The following is a 24,970-nucleotide window of genomic DNA, read 5'->3' as shown; positions in this document are numbered from 1 at the left end:
CCCCCTCGGAAAACAGCGCCGCTCGCTACTTCGACGTCCGATATTTCGACTCTCTATCTACAAGGCCCCCACAAGGGAGGGATTGCGTGGGATTAGAAATGCCCTCACGACCCCGGCATGCATTATAGATGCTCGCGCCTTAGATTAGAGGAGGCGGTGGGCGTGCGGCGCGCGCGCGCGCGCGGTTCCCGGCAAAAATAGTCCACTCGTAAAGGCAATAGCTCTTACGCTCCGCGGGGCTGTATATTTTAAGCGAGCCGATGCGATGCGATGCATGCGCGGGATAGCGGCGTGACATGTCTGACGTTTTGTTTAAAAACTTAAACGAAATACCGAGAAGATAAAATTGATACTGTTACACCTGCGTGCCTTAATGTAACAGAGAGAAGATTCTTTTTTTTTTTTTTTTTAGAGATTGTTATTTGAAATTTCTTTGCTCCAAGCAAGCAAGTTGCTACGAGAATACTATGACAGACTCTAGACAAAAGAATGTACATTAATATAATTATTATATTACATACCTCTACAGTCTGTGTAATATCAGTATCTTATAATACTTTGATAGAAAGTATTTTATAAAACATAAAAAAAGAAACCTTCTCTCTTTTACTCTTTTAATTAAACTTTCGATACTTTTAATGAGCAAATTTTTAAAGATTTTTTTTTTTACCATACTGGATTACAAAAGGAGAAATATTAAAAAAGTATAGCAAACGACAGCTATCTGCACTCCGCGGTTATTAAGACGTCGCGGCTGGCGAATACTGGCGAATAGACGTATACATTAATAGCTATCCATTTGCGGTGAGCAATTATAAAGATGTGGCATCTAACGGGCTGCGGAAGGAAGCGCAAGGAAAAAAATGAACGGAGGAAGAGGCTTGTTAAATACTCTGAGTCTATATCATCTCTATATGGCGTGTGTACAGAGCGTGAAATACTAACAAGCGACCATCATCATCATCATCAAACAATGGAAACTGGCACGAAGAGAGAACACATTTCAGCACAGTTTAGCTCTATCAAGACCTTTTAATAGTTCCAGTACCACAATAAGCTAGGGAAATCAAATATCTTAGCATTAGAAAACTCGTGCATACGCGCTTCCAGAATAGTGCCAAAATAAGAGCAGCTGCGAAAATAACACTTCATCGAACAGTAAATCGATGAAAATTCGTTAACGTCACGGAAACGTGACGTGGAAAATCGCGTTATATGTCTAAGAGAAGTACAAAAATATAAGGAGGTAATTTTATGTTAACAATAATAAAACGAGATGTCCTCTCCTTTCCCCACGCGATAAGTTCTGCTGTAAGTGCCATTAAAAATTCTAGCCGCGCCACCGCGACGAACAGAAATTCCCATTTCGCGCGACGATAAGGCGAGAGCAGCTTCTAAATCCCGCGTCCTGTCTCCGCGGCCGACGCTGATAATAACAATAATGGATGCCCTCATCTGCAATTACAATAAGCAGTTAGCGGACTATAAATCACAAAGTGGTCCGCCCGCGCGATGAAATCTTTCTTTCCGCACGTACCATCGCGGAATAAGGAAACTTCTTTCTCGCCCCGGCAATTCCGAGGGATCGTCCTCTTATTCCGGAAGTTAACGGCTTGCGGGGGAGGAGAAGAGGCGGTTTTGCGACCCGAGGACTGGCTATTTAATTAGCGGCGAACCGACGACTCGACGCAACGCGGATAAAGAATCTTCGGTCTCAAATGACGATTCATCTCCGAACTAATGCACAGAACGAATCCCGATAATTAGTTGTCATAATAAGCGGTTGGGCAGAGAGAAACCCCGAGTTGAAAAAAAAAAAAACGCGACCGAAGAAGTAGATGCCGTTCACGCTTCGTAAAACTTTAGTACGGAGTACTGAGTTTTGTCCGGCTACGGTTGCACGAATGCCAGCAGTAATTCTATAAATAAATCGATACCATCTGTATTATTGAATGCATTTATCAATAGAACTTTTTGTGATTTCAAACTTATCGCGGACTTGTTCGCCGAAGATCATTGTCTCTGAATCTTTTATTAATAACATGTTTTTTATTAATAACATTAGGAAATGTATTTGTAAAATATTTTTGTCTACAAAATTATACGTTAACATTATGCTCAGAAAAAGCTGCTTTCTAAAACAATAATCAATTGTGAAAATATCTTAATTCATGATCAATTCTATAAGTTAGTACGATAACATGAATTATAATTGTTCAGATCCGGTATATCTTGATTATTAAATGAGTTATTGATTATTGAGTTTTATTTTAGGATTACTGTCTTAATCAGATTTACTTTCTGATTATAAAAATTTAAATTAAAATTATTGACAAAAATTGATTTTTACTTCTTCATTAATTAAATAGGATTTATCAAATGCAACTATTTCTATAATTTTTTTAAATATATGACTTATTGAAATCATCACTGGATACCTAGAAGCAAAAATGCCATACTTAAGGTGTTCGTAGTATAGCAGATTCTTTGCCTACATAAAATCGTGTGAGTTTGATTCATGAAACTTAAATTCGCTTCCTTTACCGCAAGATGGACATAGCGTTAAGTTTATCATACTTGACGAAATAGTACAACGGGTTGCTATTTGACAGGAAAGTTCACTGAAATTTACTTATTCTATATCTATATCATTTTGATGATCTATGTAAATATTTTAAATTATCCATCGCAAAAAATTTTAAGTAATATAATAATAAGAATGAAAGATTTTGAACCGTAACTTTTTCTCAGAATTGTTAATGTGAAATCAAAAAATAAAAATATTTAGAAATTTTTAAATATATATTAATAAACACATTTAAAAAAAGATTATAATTAAATGGAATTTAATTCAATATGAAGATCGAATCTATCAATATTGATACTGTTGAAATAAAAATTAAAAAATTAAATTGATTTATTTTGTTTTTAAAATCAATTTATTAAGTCTTTATACAAGAATATCAAATTTTATTGAAAGTAATTACATTATAAAAAATTAATTTACATATTTATGGAATATTACATTATTTGTTAATATATGACAAAATAGAGAAAGATTTTGTAAGCTTGAGTTATATCTATTACATAAGATAATAATGTGGGAGCTTCTTTTGTAAGAGTGGTTAAAATTTTAATTAACAACAAGAAAGATTACAAGATTAACAAATATATACCATTCTTTTTCTTCATTGTTATAAACAATGTTTTTGCTCGCAAAACCGATGGTGCGAATACTATTCTACTAAATAATTATATGACTGCTACTCGATTGTGTGAATAATTAAGAAATAATATTAGGGATAATATAAAGTATAGCACCTGTGTGTATGTGTGTATGTGTGCATTTCAAAAATTGTGACTTGAAAATGTGCCAATTTAAAAAAAAAAGACACATGAGTCTAATTATAAAATAGATAATAGAATACTATAGAGAAGCGATATATTAAAAAAATTAGAAGAGCCAAGATTGAACGAAATTGAATGAATACATCTTTAGGTCAATTAAATCAATGTCTCTTGTAGGTAACGATATTTTCAGGTCGGAATTACCTTATACATATATCATATATATACAGAGAAACATCTTTTCGTACATAAAATATATTATATTTTTACCTATATTATTCGATATGCGTCACACGCATGACTCAATATGAATCCGCGATCAGAATTGTATATAATAAGTAATATTGAAACTAAAGTTGAAATGGTATTTTTTAGCGATGAATAGTATAAATCTTCTTAGAAAGGAAAATTTCCAAGTGAAATGATTATAACGGAATCGCAATAATTTATTCGATGCGTTACGTAAGAGAAGCGTGATCACGGGGGAGGGATCATTAAGCGGAAGTACTAACTTGGTAAATGATACAAGGGAACACGAGGGTAAGCGTGTTCCGGACGTACCGGAAGTGCAGGAAGTTGCATTAAATTTATCCGCTTATGTATACGAAGGTATACTTTTTACTACTTCAAGCCCTTCGAAAAATATCCTATCAAATTGAAAGAGTTCCATAGTTAGTTTTACATTAATATTTATCTCCAAGTCGTAAGCCTACTGTTAGACTCGAGGTAGCGTGTCAGCTTGGAATTGCATAAAAGTAGTTCTTGAAGAATGACGTAAAACGTCACTCGCTTTCACCATTGTCTCTTTATCGCCGCCGCCACTCTGCCGACCTCTTTTCTCCCCTCTCTTTCTCGGTATTTCATTCGATAAAGCGTCGATAATTTGTCATTAATGGCCGATCCTTCCAGGACGAAAATGTTGTAGGCGCTCTTTCTTCTAAGAACAGGATGAACTCGCTATAACGAGTGAAACACTCTCGAATCGATTGTCAAGTATAGCGGCAATCGTTACGCTCGCCAAATATTTCAATCTGTTTTTTTTTTCCGATTTTAACAATTTTTCGGAAGCATTACGTAGGAGAAATATTGTATTCGTTACTGGCGCCGTCGCTCGTCCTAACGAGCACTAGAATCCTGATTTTTCTAGGAATCGTCGTTTGTAATTTTCAGATGAAGCCGAAATCATGATTCGAGAGCTCTCAGGTTCACTCTCAATTCCTCTTGCTGGAATTGATGAGATACTTGCAGCAGTGCGTGAGCAGATGCTTCTCACCGGTGACGTCATGCTGAGCGGCGGGTGAGGCGGATTCCCTGGTGTAGACGTCCAGGCCGTACTGGCCCTCCTCGGGGAAGCTTATGGAAAAGGTGACCACGTCGTCGTCGGCGATGGAATGCGTCACGTACTTGGACAGGCGCTTCTCCTCGATGCCGTTCTTATGCAGAGTCGCCATAAAGTCCGTCAACGGCCTCGACATGCGAAATTGAATTTCCAGCTCGCGCCCGGCGAACACCAGAGCTTCCTGAAATCAATAGATCGCGCGATTATAAATAGCGATTGTAAATCGCCTGCCTGGTAAGCGCGATAAAATCGAAAGATTCTTTTCTTAGCAATTCTTTTGGCTCTTCTCTTTCGGTTAATACTTCCCAAAGGAAAAAAAGAACAGAAGGGAAATTTATTTTTGTGAACCGAAACATTACAAAACTTTGCCTAAAATAACAAATAACAAATAACATTGCGCCATGTTCGATAAAAGTAGAGAGATTAATTTATATACTGTTTCCGAATTAAATAAATCTTTGTTTATCTTTTGCGTATGCGTAACAATATTATTATTTTTTTTCTATCTCAATTAAGCGGCTTTATCTAACATTGTAGTATTAGATTTCCATATGTTTATTAACTTGATTTATTCGGAATATATTTAAAAAACAAAAATCTAGATGTATTTCTGAAAACCACTCTGTATAATTTGTGCTCGCACTTTTGTTGTAACTTAACTGTACAAGTAGACCAATTTAACTAATCGACCTACCTGATGAGTGATAGGTATAAGTCCAAATAGCCTGGTAGCTTTTGTAGGGCCCCATTCTCCACTGGCGCAATCCGGCAGTGGTACCATCACCGTCTGCAGCTCTTCACACGCGATTTTGAATTTGCAAACGCTCTTGAACTTCATCGGCTCGCCGGTTAAGTATTCTTTCGGCGTTACCGCATTGGCAAATATGTCCAAGAGGAAAGCCCCGGAACATGGTGCGTGAACTCGGAACGCAACTATATTCCCCACAACCGACTAAAAATTTTCGTAGAAAAATTTCGTATTTCGTAAATTTCATTTATTATAATTGTTGACTCATAAAAACCACATTTTTATTAAAAAACATTTTATTAAAGTTTAACACGATTGTGAAGTATGTCTTTCACAAAACATGTAACTTAACAATGCTTTACTATATATTCCAATATTATTATATAACATTTATAAAAAAATATATATTATAAAAAAATTAGTAATATTAGAATATATAGTAATAATTTTTCAAATTGTTATATGCAAAAGTTTTAAGAATTAATTAAAATTAATTTTCATTTCTTTATTTTTTAGATTCAAAATAGATTAATGATGTTTTGATTAATCTTTTTTACGCAAATTTCAAGATATGATATTTGTTTTATGTAAATTTCGTTATATATTTTAGGATCAAACTTAGGATAAGATTTAAGTCACTTCAAATAAATCATTGCACGAATACGATATGGAGAACATAGACTATCAATTTACCTGCATGACAAATCGCTTGAGCGACACGCCGTCGTAGCCATCGCCGTCGTTGTCATAAAACTTAAGATTGTAATGAAAGATAAGGGATGATTGCATATGCGCCGGCATTGCTATCCTCACGGTCGCAGCACCGGTGGAATCCGTATACATAACGGCATTTGTATTCGTATCCGGAAAATAAAGGCCGTACCTGTAGACGCAGAATTTATCCGAACGGTATTTTCACCGTGCAACTTGTGACCATTGTTAATAGACCAATCTCACCACTTGCGGGAAATCATCAATTTAATTGCGTGTTTTAACGGCTTTTGAACACGCTTCACTGAACGAATTTAATTTGTCAAGACCTGATATATATTGCAAGTTACTTCTATCTTCACTCAATTTAAAATAATGTATAACTAATAAAAATATATAAATAATATGACAGCGAATAAATTACACACACACACACACACACACACACACACACACACACACACACACACACACACACACACACACACACACAAAAATGAAACATAAACGTTAAACGTAATCCGTGTTAAGTTTTGCATTTTTTCTCTTACTAATGTATACCCTGGGGGGGAAAAAAAGAGAAAAGTCAAGAAAGAATCTTACCTGAAGAATAGAGACCGCACGAAAGGCAATTCCTCGAAGTCCTTAAGCGAAATCGGTTGTTTGAGCAACTGCCACTCCTCTTGCAGGGGGAAGAATTCGTATATGAATTCTCGGGGATCCGTCAGGAAGTAATGATCGTCGTACTCATACCTAAGTAAAATGTCTTCGTGATCCGATCGATCGTTTTATGTGCACACGGAAACACTATAATCACGATACGGATACGGAGATTGGCGGTAGATGACTTCGGCATGCACGTACCTGAGGCTGTCGTTTTTAGCTTTCGCTTGACCGGGACGGGGGACCTCTTTGGCATTAACGAGGTGTCGCGCTCCCCAATTACACTGGACGAATCGCCATGCACCTGCCACGTACACGGCATTCCAGCTGTTTCGGAATCGATTGTCCTCGAAGCACACGCCCGGTTGATAACCCGCCGACTTGCTGTAACCCTTGATGACCACGCAGTGCAGACCCGCGTAACTGCGTTCAAAGTTATTTGGCAATTTAGATACCATCAGTTTTCCCAGAGAATAAAATATACGAGTAAATAACGGACATATTGATAATCGATTGTTAACTTTTTGTAGACTCTGTTACGCATTTTTACGCAATTGTGTGTACAAATTGTAAAAATAAAAAGTTTACATGTGCCGATTCTCATGTATGTTAATACAATATAATATTTCAAATTTTTTTTTTATTTTGCTTCGAAAATGTTTTGCTTTGTTGTTATTAAAATTATTTTTTTTTTTTGGTAAAAAATAAAGTCTCATAAAAGTGATCTTGTGATTTTATTAAATTTAAGAACATAAGTTATGTTAAATATGTTCCATTGAAACTTGATTAAATGCGACGAGATAATTGCACATATAAATTTTTAGAATTTTTGCAGAATAAAACGTTTTCAACTCTTTTCTATCGCTGTAAATAAATTGCTTATATAAATTTATATATTTTTTATAATATTGTTTTTTGCGTGAAATTACCTGCATAATCGTTTGAATAGAACGTGGTAACTTTCCGTGCCATGTTTGATACCCCTTAGCAGACCCATGGGAGTGTCACCCCGTAAATTTTCATCGAATTGCATAGTGTTCAGATTTTTCACGGTGATCCATCGGAATATTGTTCTCGCCTTTTCTATATCTGAACCGCATCTGCTCACCAACTGTCGCACTAAGTCGGTGAACGTTTTTTGATCTTCTTGGGCTACCTAAGAACAACACAAGATATTATAAATCAGTGAGGATTAGTGAAACAGTATTAAAAAAAATAAGTATTATCTGATCACTTATGCATAATTGAAAGCAATTTTTTTGAATAATTCAGATATTTATAGAGACAAGAGTAGAATATAGGTACTAGATAGATAAATTTCAAAATGACTGGAATAATTTTTTTGAAATTTAACTTCTTTAATTTCTCCTTTAGCTTCTTTAATTAAATCGTACAATAAGCTAAAATAAAACGTTACGATGCAAAAGAGAATGCAAAAAGATAGCGCTCTCAAAATACTTGCGACGTATCATACGCCGCAAAATCTCCATCCAGGCGACGAGGAAGATGACTCGCAAGAGGAAGGCAGCGCTGAAAGAATCCTTTGGCGAAGTCTTACCGAAATAGCTATCTGATCCATGTCGGCGAACTCCAGGGGATCATTGTAGATATGATACTTGGCGAGGGCTGGTGGCTGCGGGGGTGGCGCGCGCGATGGATAAGGTGGAGGCGGTGCTTCCTCAGCATAACCGTCTCCTTCGTCAAGGTATAAACTCTCTTGTAGCATGTACTCGCTTCTCGCCTCATTGATCAGCTCCAGCATCTCTGAGCTCTGTTTCTCCACCAGCGCAGCGGTTGCCGCCCTATAAATTGATCAGGAGTAACGAGAAGCTTTTGCGTTGAACGTGAAAACCCGGCTTCCCGGTTTTGCAAGCGCCAACGCACGCGAGCTTGTTTATCGTCCGGAAGAAAAAAAAAAAAGAAAAAAAAAAACACGAAGCCAAAACTACCGCGGCTCGTAACGTGTTGCACGTAATTTCTTTCGCAGGTTCTTCCGTAATAAAAAATGCACGGAATCGATATTAACGTAATCCCATTTGAGATTGGCGAACGTACAAGACGAATAAATTATGATATAAATAAAGTGTTGAAAAAAATATGTATAAGTTACTAGTTATCAAGTTACTAGTTGGACAATTTTTTAACTTTTAAAGTTTTAAAATTATTTTGGAAATTTTATTATATATATTTTTTCAATTTTGATTATATATGTGTTGCCTTAATCATATAATATTTTAATTTATGATAAATCCATAATTAATCCATGTTTGCTCTTTGCAAAGAAACGTGAGATTTCTATGCTCATTTTATGCTTTAAAGATTATATTTCGTTTTATGCAATAAACTATAACTCGTGATGTAAGTGTTGCCTGTCCGATCTAAAAGCAAGATGTGGGTATCGCGTTAATTACATAATAAATACCGTTCGTGCTCCAGCATCTTGCGCGTGAGACTTTCCTTCTTTTTGTCCCTGCGTAAAGTCATGTTCTTCTCCAAGTCTTCTTTCTCTTGCTGAAATTGTTGGGTTCGAACTCTTCCGCCTTTTTCCCGTTCCCATCTCGCCGACAATTGCTCCAGCTCCTTCTCCCACTCATCCTTTTTAAATCACGCAGAATACAATTATTAATGCATATTATTTGTAATTAATAATATATGAAATAATTGATTTATGAAACGTATTTTGTTGTGAGTTCGCTTCAATTACGTACTCGGAACTCCTCACGAATTCGTCGGTCCTCTTCCTCGCGATGATGCGCAAATTTCCGGTATAAATCATCTTCTTCCTTTCGATGCTTCATCTCGAGACGCGTCTGCTCATCGCGATCCTAATGAAGGAAAGACAAAAAAATTCGTATTAAAGAAATAAATTCTTTATATATTCATTTAATATATACATACATATATACATACATTTAATTTATAATTAATATGGATATCTTTTTTAAAAAGTGTTGCAGTTATAAAAATATAATGTTAAAATATTATTGCAAATACATCAAGTAATTTTATAATTTTATTGGCGAGGCAAAAAAAAAATATATTTAATGTCCGGTAATTATAGTCTACTTTTCATCATTTATCGAAACATATTTATATAAAGTATGACATAAAAATATAAATTATATAAAAACTATAAAAACGATAAAATATCATATTTCGAACGCTCGGCATTTGGTATTTAATTCTGAAAAGCAAATATGCGATCGGCACGTTACTAATTAAAGATTAAACCGTCGTTACGTGTCAGGAAGCATTCCGCCAATCGTAAGAAGGCAGAATTCGCGGATACGTTGGACGCAATAAAACGCTTCTATTTCTTAAAACGCCCGCAGGCATCGGCCTTAGAGGTAGGTACTCCACTTTTTGTATAATTTACTTTCACGTCGCGTTTCTGCTTTCATTCGCTTTCAAGAGAGTCTCCTCTCTGGGGAGCGACAACCCGCTGCTGATCGACAAAAGTGAACTAATCCTCTTCCGGTGTATTTTTTCAAAAATGGTACGTTGCGAGCCGCGACTCTTTTCGTCCGTTGTCGTTGCAACCGGAAATATTAATGCAATAAAAATATGAGCAGAGGTCGCTGCGGAAAACAAACATGTCCTTTTGAAGTCGTGCGACGGGATTTCTTCAATGCAATCTTTTCAATATAATTTTGAAGAAGAAAGCTGAGGAAGAGAAGCAACGGTTTGCCACATGTAAGTAATTGGAATGCAACGCAAAGAAAATTGGTATGTCTTTGTGAAATGTCTTAACAGGTTTATTTCGGAGTTACAGTTGTAAATAATGTATTACTTAATTTTTCTTTAATATTTTAAGAATAGATTAAGAATACTAGCAAAGTCTATCCTAAGTTATGTTATATACATGTTCATTTGAATAAACATGACTGATTTGAGTAAAGTCTAATGTGACAAGAGAGAGAAAGAACAACTTTACACATTTCTTCAAAATTAAATTATTATTTCTTTAAACACGAAATTTTAATATTTTAATATTTAATACAACATACATAATGCTGCATATGCACATATTTACTAGCAACAAATTCAATGCCGTCTACGCGGGAAATGCGCTAATGAAACGCGAAGCGAAAAAAATATACAAGGCTGTTTATCGTGGGAAAAACCTGCTCGCGACATCTTTCATGAATGAAACAACAAAAGTCCCGAGAGTCCAGCCTGATGTAATGCACAAGGCTGTTTTTCTTTAATCTTATTTTAGGCTTTTCACCGAGAGCGTTTTACGTTATGCTAGAAACAGATGGGGGTATCCGCGCGCGCACATGTAATATAATTTTTTAAAACCGCGCCGGAGAGCCGGAGACTCGCGCGTTTTGCCGCGCGCTGGCACGCGGACGCGTACCTTGATTGAGTTGCGAGATTCGCCTGTCGTTCGGTGCGGAAATGGGACAACGAACCTCTAATGGATTAATTTTCCCTAAGCGTTTACGCGCGAAGGCGCATAAGAGACGTCGGTCGGGGTACACACACGCGCTATCCCCGCCCCCGGCTCTTTGCGCGGCCCGGCAACGATTCTCTAATTAGCCATCAAGTGCAGAAGTACCGCAAGCGGAAATAATTCTGCTTCCCATCCTCTCCCCTCCCCCCCCCCCTCCCCCCTCCCGCTTCCCCTCACTCCTCCTCCTGCCGTTTCTCCGCCCCGCCGTTGCAGACGTAAAGCTTACCTTCGCGCGGCGCGCGCGTACGTCCCGGTTTCCCGACGACGGTTTCGCGTACGAGTAAATAAGATGACTGTATACGCGTTGTATACGCGTTCTTCCGTGGTAACGATTTGAATAATCATGAACGACAACGGGGCGCGCAGCGGCACCGACCCGCCGCACTGTTGTTCTCGCGTCCGAGGAAATCGCGCGCGACAAGCGAGGAAGTTAATTCACTCCGGAAAGCCTTTGCGAAGTCGTGTACTTCTAAGTCGTACTTTAATCGATCCGGTATAATTGCTTAAAATCCCTAAGACTTTTCATCCTTCTCTCTCTCTCTCTCTCTCTCTCTCTCTCTCTTTTCATAACTTTTAATTTTTTTATATTAAACATCTCGTCGTAATTGAATTTCCCGTTATCACAAAGCAATCTTAAGGTTCTCCTACATTCTCTCTTCGTTCCTTTTAAAGACTCATAAAGAGAGCTTTCCCTTTAAGTTAATGAGTAAATGCATACTTGCGTGCTACCCGCCATTTCCCCGTTGATTTTGAATCTTTACGTCTGTCGCATTCGATATCCCATTTGTTCGACTCGCAATGAGGTTGAGAGAAGAATAATTCCGATCGTTCGATCACAGTCACGTGCGGCGATCTGTTATTCGCCGTCATTTCTAAGATTAGCTTCGAGCTTCGCTGTTTCTCCAATTAAACCGTAATGCCGGCAATGGTTGAATTAGGCGTCTAAAAGTAGACTCATTCATTGCGTCACGTATTCGATCCGAAGGAATTATCTGGTATCATCGACAACGCGCGCATGTGGGCAGATCGCCCAGAGTTTATTCGATTACATTATCGATAGCGTAGGAGGGGCCCCGGGTGCGATACGCGGCAAATACCGGATGAAACGCACCCGTTGATTATTTCGTCGTCGGGAAAATATCACGAATTGACCAAAATCTCGCGGCAGTTTACTATCGCACACGAAACGTCATCTTCGCGGGACGAAGATAAGGATGGGAAATTGCCGTGTGGTGCTCGGTGCGGATCGGGCGATGCCCGCGCCGCTTTCCGTTCGCGTAAACGCCGTACGTACGTAGATTGGCCGGTGTTTAGCTATATGTAAATAAGGATCGATCGATTGATCGGCGACGACGGCGATCGCTCCGGCCGGTGATCTGAATGCGCGAAAGCGCATTGAGAGAAAACGCGGCCGATAGTGGAGCGACTAGCGGCTCGGCGGCCTTATTACTCGGCGCGCGAATGGGAAAAGCGGTAATCTCATTTTCATGTGAAGTCCGTTCTCTCGCGATGGTTCGCCGCATTCCTGCATCGTGCCACTCGGACCCGATTATTCGCGTATGGAAGTCACGCGGAAGCGACGCGGAATGTATGCCGGATCCCGCGTTCCCGCGATCGGAAATTCGGAAATCCGCGGTCGGCGATCTAGCCGAACCAAGATCGAGAAACGTTTGAAATTCGAGTCTAATCGTGTGTGATTCATATCTCCGCGATTGTCTCCGCGTGGTTAATCAATCGGAAGGCGTATTTCTTTTTGAAAATTTGCTGGCTCTCAACATATTATTGCTATTATATAGTTTCAATGTTATTATTTGTATATATCATATTCAACTTCTTGATTTAATTTAAAGGAACAGCAAAAAACGATTGCAGTAAAATATAGTATTTTGTATTAATTTAACTCGACTGAGAATGTTTCAGGCTCTTTACCAGAAATATAGTTCATTCTTGTGTAATTCTGAAGTAAAATCTAGAAAAATATATAAACCGTAGTTTAACAATAATTGTACTTTGACGAGAAAGGACTCGTTCAAACGACTTTGGCATCAAACGAACTTGCGGAAAGTCAGAAGAACCGCACGCCATTGATCTGGATTTTATTATTACGGAAGTAACTAGGAGTCTATTGTACTTTTTGTATTGTATTTTCGCTCATGCACACAATGCATTTCCCCTTTCCCCTTTTCCCCATCTCAGGAAGAAGCTAATAACACCAGCGGACGGCATACGCGCGCAAAAAGTCAATTACCACATCGCCATTGTTCGCTTCCCTACGCACTCCGAAATTATCATTGCTAATTCGTATTATTAATTAACGATTATTTTCACAGGGCTCCCCCGCTGTTGCCGGGGTGCCCCCCTCCTCTCTCCCCCCCCCCTCTCATTACGCCACATCGAACTGTTGCGGCTGTTGCACCCGTTGCTCGACTCAACGATATCCTCACGCGATCTCTCCGTGTCTCCGTTCGAAGATGCTGGGTCGCGATCCCCCCACCCCCCCACCCCGTGGAGGAAAACGGTTTTCCGGTTCTTCAGGAAATTGCGTATTCGCAGCAACGTATTAGCCGCAATCGCGTTAGCCGGCGATCGACTCGGCGCGGCGTGCCACGCGCGTGTCGGAATAATAACAACACTCTCGTCCTTATACGGCGACGACCATGACGAGAGCGATTACATCAACCGCGGCGGCCGAGCGGCCGAGCAGTGACTCACCAGATAATAATCGATGGGTTTCTCGCGGGCCTTGCTGTAGCCCTTCTGTAGCTCGGTCTGCTTGAGCGCATGGGCGATGTGTAGGGCGCTCGCGTCGAATCTGCCGTACTGATAGCTGCCGTCCCCGGAATACATGTGATTGTTGTACGGCGAGGAGGCGCCGCCGCCGGTACCGGCGTGGATGCCATCGCGCTGGGATGACGAGTTGGCCGCCGGCGGCGAGCCGTGCCCGTTCAGGTGCCTGGCATAATTAGGCGAGTCTACATTATCGTAACTGCAACAGAAGCGTGCACACGGGTCTTGAGGGGATTGCGAGGGTTCACCGCACAGGGCACAGGACCGCTCGGTGAGGTCCCCGCTGCGGGGATCGAGAAGCGATAACGAAGCGTTAACTCTTCCACATTGCCGGGACTAATGAAATTAGTCCCAGGGCGACCCTCTCGTCGTGCCCTGATCTTGAATAAATTACTTTTTGGTTGACGTAATGCAAAAATAGCATATAAAATGATAATAAAAAAAAAGGTTACTTAATAAAATAATAAAATTGATTTCAAGTGAGATGAAAATGTCATTTGTTAGAAGAGCCAACTCTTTCGCTATCGAAGCCAAACTGTTTGAGAGAGACTTTTTTAAAGCTACAAAGATTTTTTTTAGAGTATGGAACTCTTAGAGTTCCATCGTTAATCCTACACATTATAATTTTTATATTTAAGAAAATAGATTTGAAAGATTGGAAAAAGAAATTTTGATAAGTAAATTCCATTAGGTTTTTAATATAAGCTCTCTTAGTTTAGCAATGTTAGCAATTTTCATGCAAGCCAAATTAATTCTTTTGCAAGTTAGTGCGCAATAATGTAATTAATTACAGATCTTACATTCATCGGAAACATTTCTCGGAAAATCAACTTTCTTTTCTTAAATATCGCGGAAGCAAAAAACGTCGCGTACAACGCGCGCATATGTCGCGTACAGATCCTACGAATTAAAAAATTGCCGCTAATTAGCTACGTTAATACCGACGATAACGGAATAAAAGCGAACATTACGGAGGTAACGCGGTGTCCTTGATACCGCGAACGTCGCTCGTTACACGACAAACGCTGGCAAAGAATCCAGGTCGATGGATTACGTTAACCCACATATCCTCAACAATCGCCATCTCGATCCTCCCGCCATCCTCCCCCTCGCGCGGGTATGATGACCCCCATAATTCCGGACAACTGCCGTATAATACGTGTAATAGATGCAATTACTGCGACGCGAGTCGCGAGCAACAATTAGCGTCGCGGTTAAGCTCAACGAGCTTGCAATAAATAAAAATCTCACCGCAGGCGCGATAGTCCGCGCGCCACGTTTGTGAGAATTTAGTGTATCGCTTAAATGAATGTGTTACACCTCTCTCGCTCGTTCCGCCGAGTTCATTCACTTGCGCGACGGAGCCCACGCTCTTCTCTCCCTGTCTCTCTCTCTCTCTCTCTCTCTCTCTCCTCTCCTTTTCTCCTTTCCTCTCGACCTGCCTTTTACCGCACTTCTCTCGCCATAATTACCAAGCCACGGAGGTGGCTCGCAAAAGGTGGATATAAGAAATAGTATCGAATTCGCCAAACGGCGGGGTCGGTGATCGACCTACCAAATGGGTCCCAAAGAGGATCTTTTTTTTATGAATATCAAAGATAGAATACAGTCAAGTTTAAAAAAATTAAAAGTAAATAAAAAAGTAATAATGTATAATATTTAGAAAACTCAACTATATCCACGCCTGCGCAAACGGCTTATCATATCGATATTTGTGTAGAACATAATCGCTGAAATTTTAAAACAATCTTTTCGAGCAAGTGTATCTTCCAAGAATTATTCATTTTTCAGATAATTTGTATGTATCGAGCGATGAGACACATAATCGCTGAACATAGAAAAAAAAAATAAGTAGGAAAGCCCGAAGGAAAGTCACACTGGCAGGAATCTCTTGGCGTAATGCATATAGGCGCGACCTTTGCGACTTTTGCAAGGCGGTGGCCTTGCATAAAAAGGCATACAAAACGCATACAAGCGTGCGTGCATGCGCGACGTCGCATTGAGAGATGTTAAAGCCAGGCGACAAGCGGACGAGCGAGATTGAAATACCAATAACTCCGTGCGGTCCCGGCGATATGCAACGATATGCGACAGCCTTTAACGCGAATATGCACGCTCGCGCGAAACATGCGTTTCTAGCAGGAACCGAACACGTAATAATAACGTGCGGATAACGACGATTAACGAGGCGGGGCGAGACGAGAGAGCGCGGCGGGTTTCTTGCAATACCGCGATGTTTACTTAATCGAGTTATCAAATCTCGCGATCACGATTTCTTAATATTATGCCGACACACCGAGATCAGGTTGATTTGCGCTGATGGCGCAAATCTAATCTATTAAGAATTATTTGTGTCAGAGCTTATTCCAGCACGCTACAGACACGTTATAGACTTAGATCTCTTTTCTATTTCTATAAGAAATATTTTTCTTATTCCGTGAAAATACAGAGGATTTCTTGATCCTGTATTGTCATACTAGCTCCACATTGACTCTGCTAGCACTTTACAAATACATAAAACTTTGAACTCCTTCGAGAGAGTTTCTCGTAGTAGCAAGATACTAAACTCAATTTCCTCTCACGTTTATGAAAATTATTTATTCTCTTCCTTTTTTTTTTTCTCCACGATTCCGATTCCAGCTTGATTCCGTTAGTAGGAACTCGATTTGTAAGTGCGACTTTGTAAAATCTAATAAAACTTTTGTAATCGTTTCACACGGTCGTTTAATATAGTTTCTGCGGAAAGGAGCTCAAGCGCTCATTAGCATTCAGGTCAAAGACCAAGTGCAGCATTTGTACACAAAACTGTCGGCTACTCGGACTTCATTTTAGACTTTGTCAGATTAAGGCCAAAGTATTGCATAACGGTGGAGTGAGGTGTCTAATGCAGAGCAGAAGTCCGTGAGATGACTCAGAGTCAAAGAATGTATATATATATATATATATATATATATATATATATATATATATATATATGACTAATAATTTTCGCGAAATTACGCTCGGGTCTAGCAATTATCTTATTCGCTGAAAAAAATTCCCGTGAAATAAAAAGAAGCGATCTCTTTAAGAACAATTTTAAAAGTTAGTTCTCCGAATAATATAAAATTTATTATAATTTTTTAAAGGAACATTCAAACACGCTATATATTATTTTTACATATTTAGATAACGTGCATAAGACAGTTTTATAAGTAGAGTATAATTTTTTCTATTAATTGAATTATAAATCAACTCATAAGTATTACCAAGGTTCTTAAAGAAATTGTTTAAACGAGGCAGGTTAGTTACAATCGTATGTATTTTCCGCGAAACTCGATTTCGAGACGTCGAGCTATTATTTCCAGCAGCGATTTCGATTTCGATCAACAGCAAAGGGAAAGTGGAGAAATTAGACGTAAATTCTATCGAGCGTGCCCTCGGCGTGTCCCTAGCGTCGAAACGCCAACATAAAATTCGTATTTTATGTTGTGTCCACACAATTTTTTTCTTTTGAGCAAAGGAAAGCTTAACGAGAGGAGATAAAAAGTCTGTGGTGCATTAAACCACGATGGCCAACACTTTCCTGCGAGATTACATTTTCTAATCGACGAAATTAGAATACACGGTGACGCGCGCGAAGTGATGATGGCACGTGTTGCTAAGTATCGCTTTGTTCTTTAATATAGGAAATTGGAGTGAAGAGCCTAGCTTCGTACCTATTTACGATTCAAATGAGCTCGTCTGAAAGCGTTACGTTATTTAAATCTATGCAACGGCCTACAAACTTGAATGACTCGCGAGTATTATTTGCCGAAAGAAAACAGATACGTACACAATGGGGCATTTAAAGAGCCATTACGCTGAGATTTGTTATCGTAGGATAGCGCCAAAATTACTTTTGATATTCCCACGAGGAGAGCATAGCTCGTACATACATATACAGTTATATTATCTTACATATCAGACGATAACGGTGAAGAAAGAACGTAATTTTCCATTTCTCGGGCTCGTTAAAGTATTTAGTTTCGTTAACGTCGCGAGTTGAATATCCCTAAGCGTTTTCCTTTTTGTTTCGTTTATTTATTAACTTCTTCTTTCGTGCGTTGAATCAAGGCATTAGAAATCAAGATAAAGCAGTCGCGATAAACAAAAAAATGGAAATGCATTAAATTTCCGTCCAAGTTACGATAAATCCCTGATTATTCGAGACCGGATTAGGGAAACGAGGTAACGAGCTTGAGGCAATCGCCCTGCACGCGATGCTACGCGTGCCGCGGAAGATCGAAGAGATCGTGATATATTATTCATGAATTTTTTAATATTTGATATTGTTAACTGTATAATGATATGGGAATTAATCGCAGATTATCCTGTACGTGCAAACTGAAAATGCAGGCAGAAAGGGTTAGAAGTATTAAGTAACGGGAGAAGAAACACTGTCACTCACCAAGGTGGATAGACGCCCCGCGGCGATGCACCTCCCGCCCTGATTTGCTCGTTAACGTAGCCACTTCTGGGCACGTTAAGAGCGCTCCTGATGCCCACGCTGGACCCATCCAGAGTCCCAGGCCCGGGCTTGGGCACGTGACTGCTGCAATACACCTCCTTATCGTTGATCGTGTGCTGATTGTTGTAGTAGGTCTTCAGGGTGAGCTTGGTACCGCAGATCGCGCACTTGAAGCAGCCCGCGTGGAAAAACGTGAAGTCCTTCAAGGGACCCACCCTGTCGACCTGGTAGACGGTCTGGGCGCATCTCAGACACGTGCTCTCGTAGAAGTTCGGCCGATACATGATAGCCGCCTTGAAGGGACCACCTTGCCGAATCCCCGGTATTCTCTTCCCGCACGCGAAGTGCTCCAACTCCTCGTCCTGATCACCGCTCGCTGCAGTCTCGTACGGCGCAATGTTTCGCTCTCGATGCGTGCGACCTTGGAAATTAAAGGCCTCGATCAGGGAATAGAGAAATTACCTCTCACCGCCGGGATAAATACAAGGCGACGCCGGCGAGACGAATAACTGGATATTACAGGCTGTTTAGAGATCGGCGCATGACTCGCGCGTAGCGTAACCGTCCATTTCTAATTTCTCTTTGATTTTTCTTCGAAAGAAAGTGTCGCAAGTTTATTCCTAATCCCTAATCATGAAATTTGATAAATAATTTGGATAAATAAAACATAATTCCTAACCGACAAATTTATCATATTACTGAGCTCTGATATGATTAAAGAAGAAATTGTTACATAAAAAAATTATTATTTTTATCAAACAGATAACTAAAACAGTAGAATTTTTATTTAGCATTTGTACGGAAATGATAGGTATATACTGAAAATTTATGAAGATACATTTAGTTTTATCATGAGTTTTTCTATACTATCTATATTTTGCATTTCTTATTCTTTCATGCAGCTTAGAAATATTTAAGTGAAGTCGTTGGTATGCGTTTAATAATCACTTTTCGGATATACCGGATATGAATGCGCGAGATGCCGAAGGTGGGAATCAAACGCACGTGAAGGAGTTATATGCAATAATTAGTTTGCAATTGTTAATTACGCCGGCGGACGAATTACTTCTCAGCGTTCGTAACACGCGAGAACGTTAGTTTGTTTTACGCTCTAATTCGACAATGCAACGAGTTTTCTTCCCGGCGAGCCCGAATTGCGCACCGTTATCGCGTGCGTAGCTCGGCTTTATCATGGAATTTATAATTCTATCGGCGCATCCCTCGCGCATCGACAACGCGTTGCCAACCACGTCCTTGATTTGCTCTACACACGAGGGTTTTGAAAGATAACGTTCGATCTGAGAGAACGGTGGTACGCGGAGCGAGCCCGCCTAAACCGCCGACACTTTCCTGCGAAATTTTGCAACGAGTCATTGCCAATACCTCACCGAAGTGGGCGACTAAAGAGGCAATTGCAACACGTTTAATGACCGCGATATGCCTACGGTAACATCGACGGGATTTTCCCACGTATCGTTCGCATCTGCGAGCATTTAATAGAATTTCTACTGCGAGCTACACACACAATAACCAATGGATATATCCATGGATCGGCTAATGTATCATCTCGGCGCTGTTTCTTTCCCATATCTCAGCCGGGTGATTATATATTATCAAGCTCGCGAACACATTACAAAAATGCAAAGCCATAAGTGCAACGTGATAAATAAGAGCTGAATGCTGCTAGAATATCTCGCATTCCCGAGAGTCAAGTCAGTTTTCTATTTTGAAAAGAAATAATTTGTTGTTGATACATAAATCGGTTTCTTTTCCAATTTATTTGCTCTAAAACAGGTTCCCAGTTGTCAATACGAAAACCAAGCTATGAAAAAACAGTACGGCCACCTAAATTGGCTGAACGCACTACTTCTTGCACCTATCTGACCGCAATGCTTTCTAAATTCTTATAATACCGCCGCCATTATGGCTACCAGCAATCAAATAAGCATCATTTAGATTTGAGATTTTACAAGCGCTAAATTATTTTTCGACTTTCCCTCGTTAACAAGAAGCAGTAGTTTTTGAGTAAATTTTTAAATGACTCATGATAAAATGAAACTTAATTCCACCTACTTCCTTTTTTAACAGAAAATAAATGGATTTACGCAGATCGTAAGATAGAATACTAGAATAAATAAATATAATTAAATCATATACTTTATAAAATTTAAAGATCTGCGATAATGTGAAATAAAATTTCTATTTTTAAAAAATTAAATATAAGGATTTATTAATCGGCAATTAGAAATTGCAGTCGACAACACGTTTGCAAAAACGTTCGCAGCAAATTCTTCGACGGACGGTTAGAACAATAGCACTTGCGACATGTTATTAGCAACGCATTTATGAAACGTGACACGTGCCTAATCTTCGGTTCTCCTTCTCTCTCACGAAACAACGAATCAGGTTTTTCACAGCCATAATTGCCGGAGGTCGTTGCTCCCGTTTTTTTTACTTTCGCGGTTGTGACTTCTAACGAAGTCTCCGCCAGGAGACTTAAATCGGTGCGTGCGGCAAGACAGCCGTCTCCCGGTAAATGACATACCAATGGAACGTATCGGAAAGTTCTTTCTTCCGAAGAGCGAGCACAAGGTGCACGCCGCCATATCGGGAGAAAGCATTTTGTACGTACGTCTCCATGCGTGTCGCGGCCCTCGCATCGCGAGAGTATGAGCTAATTCTTTGTAAATGAGGCCACAGTGTATACGACCTGCTCTCGCCGCTGCGGGATAGTTCGTTGACTCTCGACAATATCCAAAGGTGCACCAGAGAACCGTCGCATAAAATTTGTTCGCCAGTATTATCGCGCCAGTCCTATTTTAAACACGCGAGAACGTTGCGAGAGGAAGCGGATATTTTCCGATGGAAGATCGCCATCGCCATCGCGTGAAAAATGAAAAATGCGTAAAACAAATATAGATCTATCAAAATCTATATAAATCTAAATATATAAATTCCATATTTGGAATAAAAGCGAGTTAGCGTATATTTCTATATATTTATTTTGTCTTTTGCAATTTATATTGGTATATCTTGCTATTTTTGAGTTGATCGAAAATTTCTAATTTCGTCAGATACCTCATTACCGTGTATGCGAACTACATCGCTCCAGCTCGATGAGCTGATGTTTATGCCTGCTACTAGAGCGTTATATATAATCCTAGTCTATGTCGGTAATTGCCGACGATGGAACTAATAATACGTAATATTGATTATGACGTAACTGTGCCCGATAGCGTTAACGTCTTTGCATCGAGTTACCAGCGATACCTACACCGTCGCCGTGCACAGGTGTAAGTCCTGTTATCCGCTGATAGAATATGATAAATCGCCCCGTCGCGATCCCCCGCCCGTCCGCGCAATTTTTGATACGTCACCGCGCAACAGATACAATTCAATCGGACGATAATTTCCGTAATGGAATGCGATTCGATTAATGTCCGATATCTCTGCTCGGGCGAACGCGTTCGTTTCTGTAACGGAAATCCTTAGCGCGTCTCATTAAACCGCACGTTTTACCTTACCCGCACTCGGTGCGCGGCAGCGCGAAGCGCGGAAATCGTAAAATTCCCATAAATTTCGCCGTCGCGAGCGACTTTTGCAGGCGCGGGCTCCGGTGATGGCTCTTCAGAGTCGCGAATTGACCGTGCATGAATATTCCAAAGTGAAATCCGAAATGAATGGTTGTTAGTGGGAGCGTCCTTATCTTCGAAGAATTGACAAGGTATTTTCGAACAAGGTCGTGCCTCGACTACTCCGGGGAGAGTCTCAAGATGAAATCCACGTTCCATTTACTTTAGATCCGTCCCTGCGATCGACGACGGCAGTCGCCGTGCTTTGCGTACATACACATCGAGAACAGCGACTCTCCGAGGAATGCGACCGAGGCGGTACGATTATGGCGAATTGCATAACTCTGGAGCGAGGAACGAACCGCCGACCGATGACGATGCCGATGGTCGCGTAATGGCGCGTTGCTCCTTTATAAATCGCGCACTCGGTCTTCCGGCGATCCGTCGAGAGAGCGACGCGTCATTTATCGCGGCGCTCGTTACAAAAAGCCCGATGGCGTAATCGCACCTACACGTAGCCGCGCAATCGTGATTCGTAAGGCTCCCTCGTTGCCGATAAAATCCGCCTCGGTGGCCGGAGATTCGAGGGAGCCGGCGACGGGACGAGGAGAGCCGTTCGGAAAAGTAAGGAAGAAAGCGAGACGCTCGTCGGGACGTCTCGTGCAACGTAAAAATTATTTATGACATTCCACGCGTCGTTTATCGCGCGATAATGCCCATTCGAATGAAACCCGTGTCCCCATTTTGGCCCACCTTTTTCTAGGTATTTATGCGCACCGCACGCACGCGGCGGCTCGCGCCGCCGTGCCACGCATGCTGCGAGGCACGAGAAACTTTATTATGAGGTAAATCTCAGGGAATGCGGCCGCGACTCTCGATTCGGATATGCGCGCGGAACGTTGTTTTGCGAGAACAACAAAGTAACGGGAAGTATGAATGAAGGAAGAAATATCGCATGGTGCAGCACTTAACTTTCTTTAGCTTTTGGATTTATGTTTAATTTTTATAATACAGAAAATTTTATATAATGCAGAGAGGATTGTCGGAACATAAAGTTTTTATCATACCTCTAAATTTATGTATGAATTTATTACGAAAGAATAAAAGTGCCGTAAAAGAAGACTAAAAATGACATTGGAAATCATATCATTCCAAATAACGTTAAATTAAAATAAAAAAAAATACATTGATCGACATTTTTCATGCTTAGAATATTAAATATTGGGTTTTTAATATTTATTAATTTTATCAATTTATTGACGCTAATAACTTGGCAATTAAACTGCGTAAAATTTGATCGATGATCAACTTAATTTCTTTTTCAGTTATGCGTATGGAATGTAATATAAAGTTTTAAATCTTTTGATTTCTCGTTGGAAACTTTATTCGCAAAACATTCGCGAAACTTGATATAACAGCGATACTCTTTGGAGTACTTTAAACTCGTAATGCGAATAAACGTCACGATATGCCCACTGACGTATCCATGCACGTGTCCCAATTTTGGTCCCGCGAGCCAACAGGTTTCACACAAGCCGTTGAAGCTGAAGGCTTAAATAATCATTAAAATATTTAATCGACACTGTTTAGCGAAATTCTGAATTATTTAAAAAAATCTGTTGATTTGCTCGACTTCTTTATCTCGTGAAATCGATCAAATATCAATGAAAATTAAATAAGACAAGAATACCGCTACGAGAAGTTCCAGAATTGATATACCACCGTATCAAGAGACAAACAAGTACAAATCAGAGATTATTCAGCCAACCATGAATCCTCCTTACACCTGTACACTCGTATAAATTTTTGCTCTACACGGTAATCAACGAAAGTCGCAGAACCGCGAAACGGCGATCTCGTTCCGATAAATGGAGCGACTCTTGCCTCTCCAAAAATGCGAATAACATCGATTTATCCTTATACCCGAGCGATACGTACGTCCTCATAATCCTCGTCTCAGCGTCGTCCGCGAGCAGTCTCGATGACTTCCGTGACTGCCAGGCATGTCTCTTTCTCTCTCGCTCCTCGTCGCCTTCTCGGTATCGCCCTGGGTATCGCGACTACCTCTTCAACTAGATGGAAGATCGCAGGTAACGACGAATCTCGAGCACTACGTAAACGACCGCGCGCCTGGTATCCTCGCGGTCCTCCTCGATTATTTCCGATTATTTCTGTACCGCGCATCGAAATCACCGAGCGAGCGCTTCGCACCGTTCCGCGAGCTCCGCGCGCGCGCGCGCGCGCTCGACGCGGACGAGGAGGAACACGAGGGAGGAAACGGCGGAGAGGAACGAGTCGAGCCCACCTGTTCACCAACGCCGATCGCCGACGATACTGATCGCTGCTCGACGACGGAACGGACTCGCGAGCTGATCCCGGGATCCCGACGGACTCGCCTCCCGGATACGTCGCGTACTCCTCCTCGAGTACTACTCTCACGCGGTTACACGCACGACGGCCACTTTCCGACCTTCCAGCGCGGCGCGTACGAATATCTTGGTGACACGGTTTCGGCTGTTCGCCACCTGGAATGAGGTCTCGGCACTATAAGCGAGACGGCCTCGCGAGTCAGATCGGACCTGATCGGACCTGAATATCGCCACCTGCCTCCGTCGGCGTTCCAGGAAGGTCTGAGGTGAGAGGAACGGCCATTTTGAGGCATCGACGATGGATCGGCTCAGGTGGCGCTATAGTTGGAGAACCGACCTGCCTGCGTCCTACCTGCGTTTTACCTGCGTAACGGTCACTCTCCCGTGCGCGCTCACCTGGCGAGGACCTGAGTCCGTCGCCTGTGATGGCGTATCGTGAAATTAAATCTGCAGAAAAAATTTTTTCTCTTTTTCTTTAAAAAGAAAAA

General features: G+C 40.7%; 1 protein-coding gene and 1 long non-coding RNA gene across 3 annotated transcripts in view; one reads left to right on the top strand and one right to left on the bottom strand.

Annotated features, from left to right (window-relative positions):
- Positions 1-4,632, top strand: part of LOC112552858 (uncharacterized) — a 150,853-nt gene extending 146,221 nt beyond the window's left edge. The window contains exon 4 of the long non-coding RNA XR_016139540.1: positions 4,519-4,632. This is a non-coding gene — a long non-coding RNA (uncharacterized LOC112552858). The remainder of the gene's footprint in view (positions 1-4,518) is intronic.
- Positions 2,917-24,855, bottom strand: Hil (peptidase hillarin). 2 transcript variants are annotated; one of them, XM_011644111.3, is made up of 12 exons: positions 24,052-24,855; positions 18,482-18,962; positions 13,978-14,251; positions 9,518-9,634; positions 9,232-9,404; positions 8,368-8,611; positions 7,739-7,965; positions 7,011-7,232; positions 6,750-6,899; positions 6,129-6,318; positions 5,382-5,639; positions 2,917-4,868 (listed from the first exon to the last, which is right to left on the bottom strand). In XM_011644111.3, exons 2-12 carry the CDS (start codon positions 18,823-18,825, stop codon positions 4,560-4,562), a joined length of 2,508 nt encoding a protein of 835 aa, XP_011642413.2. In that variant the 5' UTR covers positions 18,826-18,962; positions 24,052-24,855; the 3' UTR covers positions 2,917-4,559. The 2 variants fall into 2 exon arrangements, with proteins under 2 accessions (XP_011642413.2, XP_011642414.2); XM_011644112.3 differs by having other exon boundaries at positions 13,978-14,218.
- Positions 24,856-24,970: the final 115 nt, after the last annotated feature.

Source organism: Pogonomyrmex barbatus, unplaced genomic scaffold (genome assembly GCF_055798465.1).
Source record: "Pogonomyrmex barbatus isolate J1 unplaced genomic scaffold, ASM5579846v1 scaffold22, whole genome shotgun sequence".
NCBI lineage: Eukaryota > Metazoa > Arthropoda > Insecta > Hymenoptera > Formicidae > Pogonomyrmex > Pogonomyrmex barbatus.
This window is presented reverse-complemented; position numbering and strand designations above follow the sequence as displayed.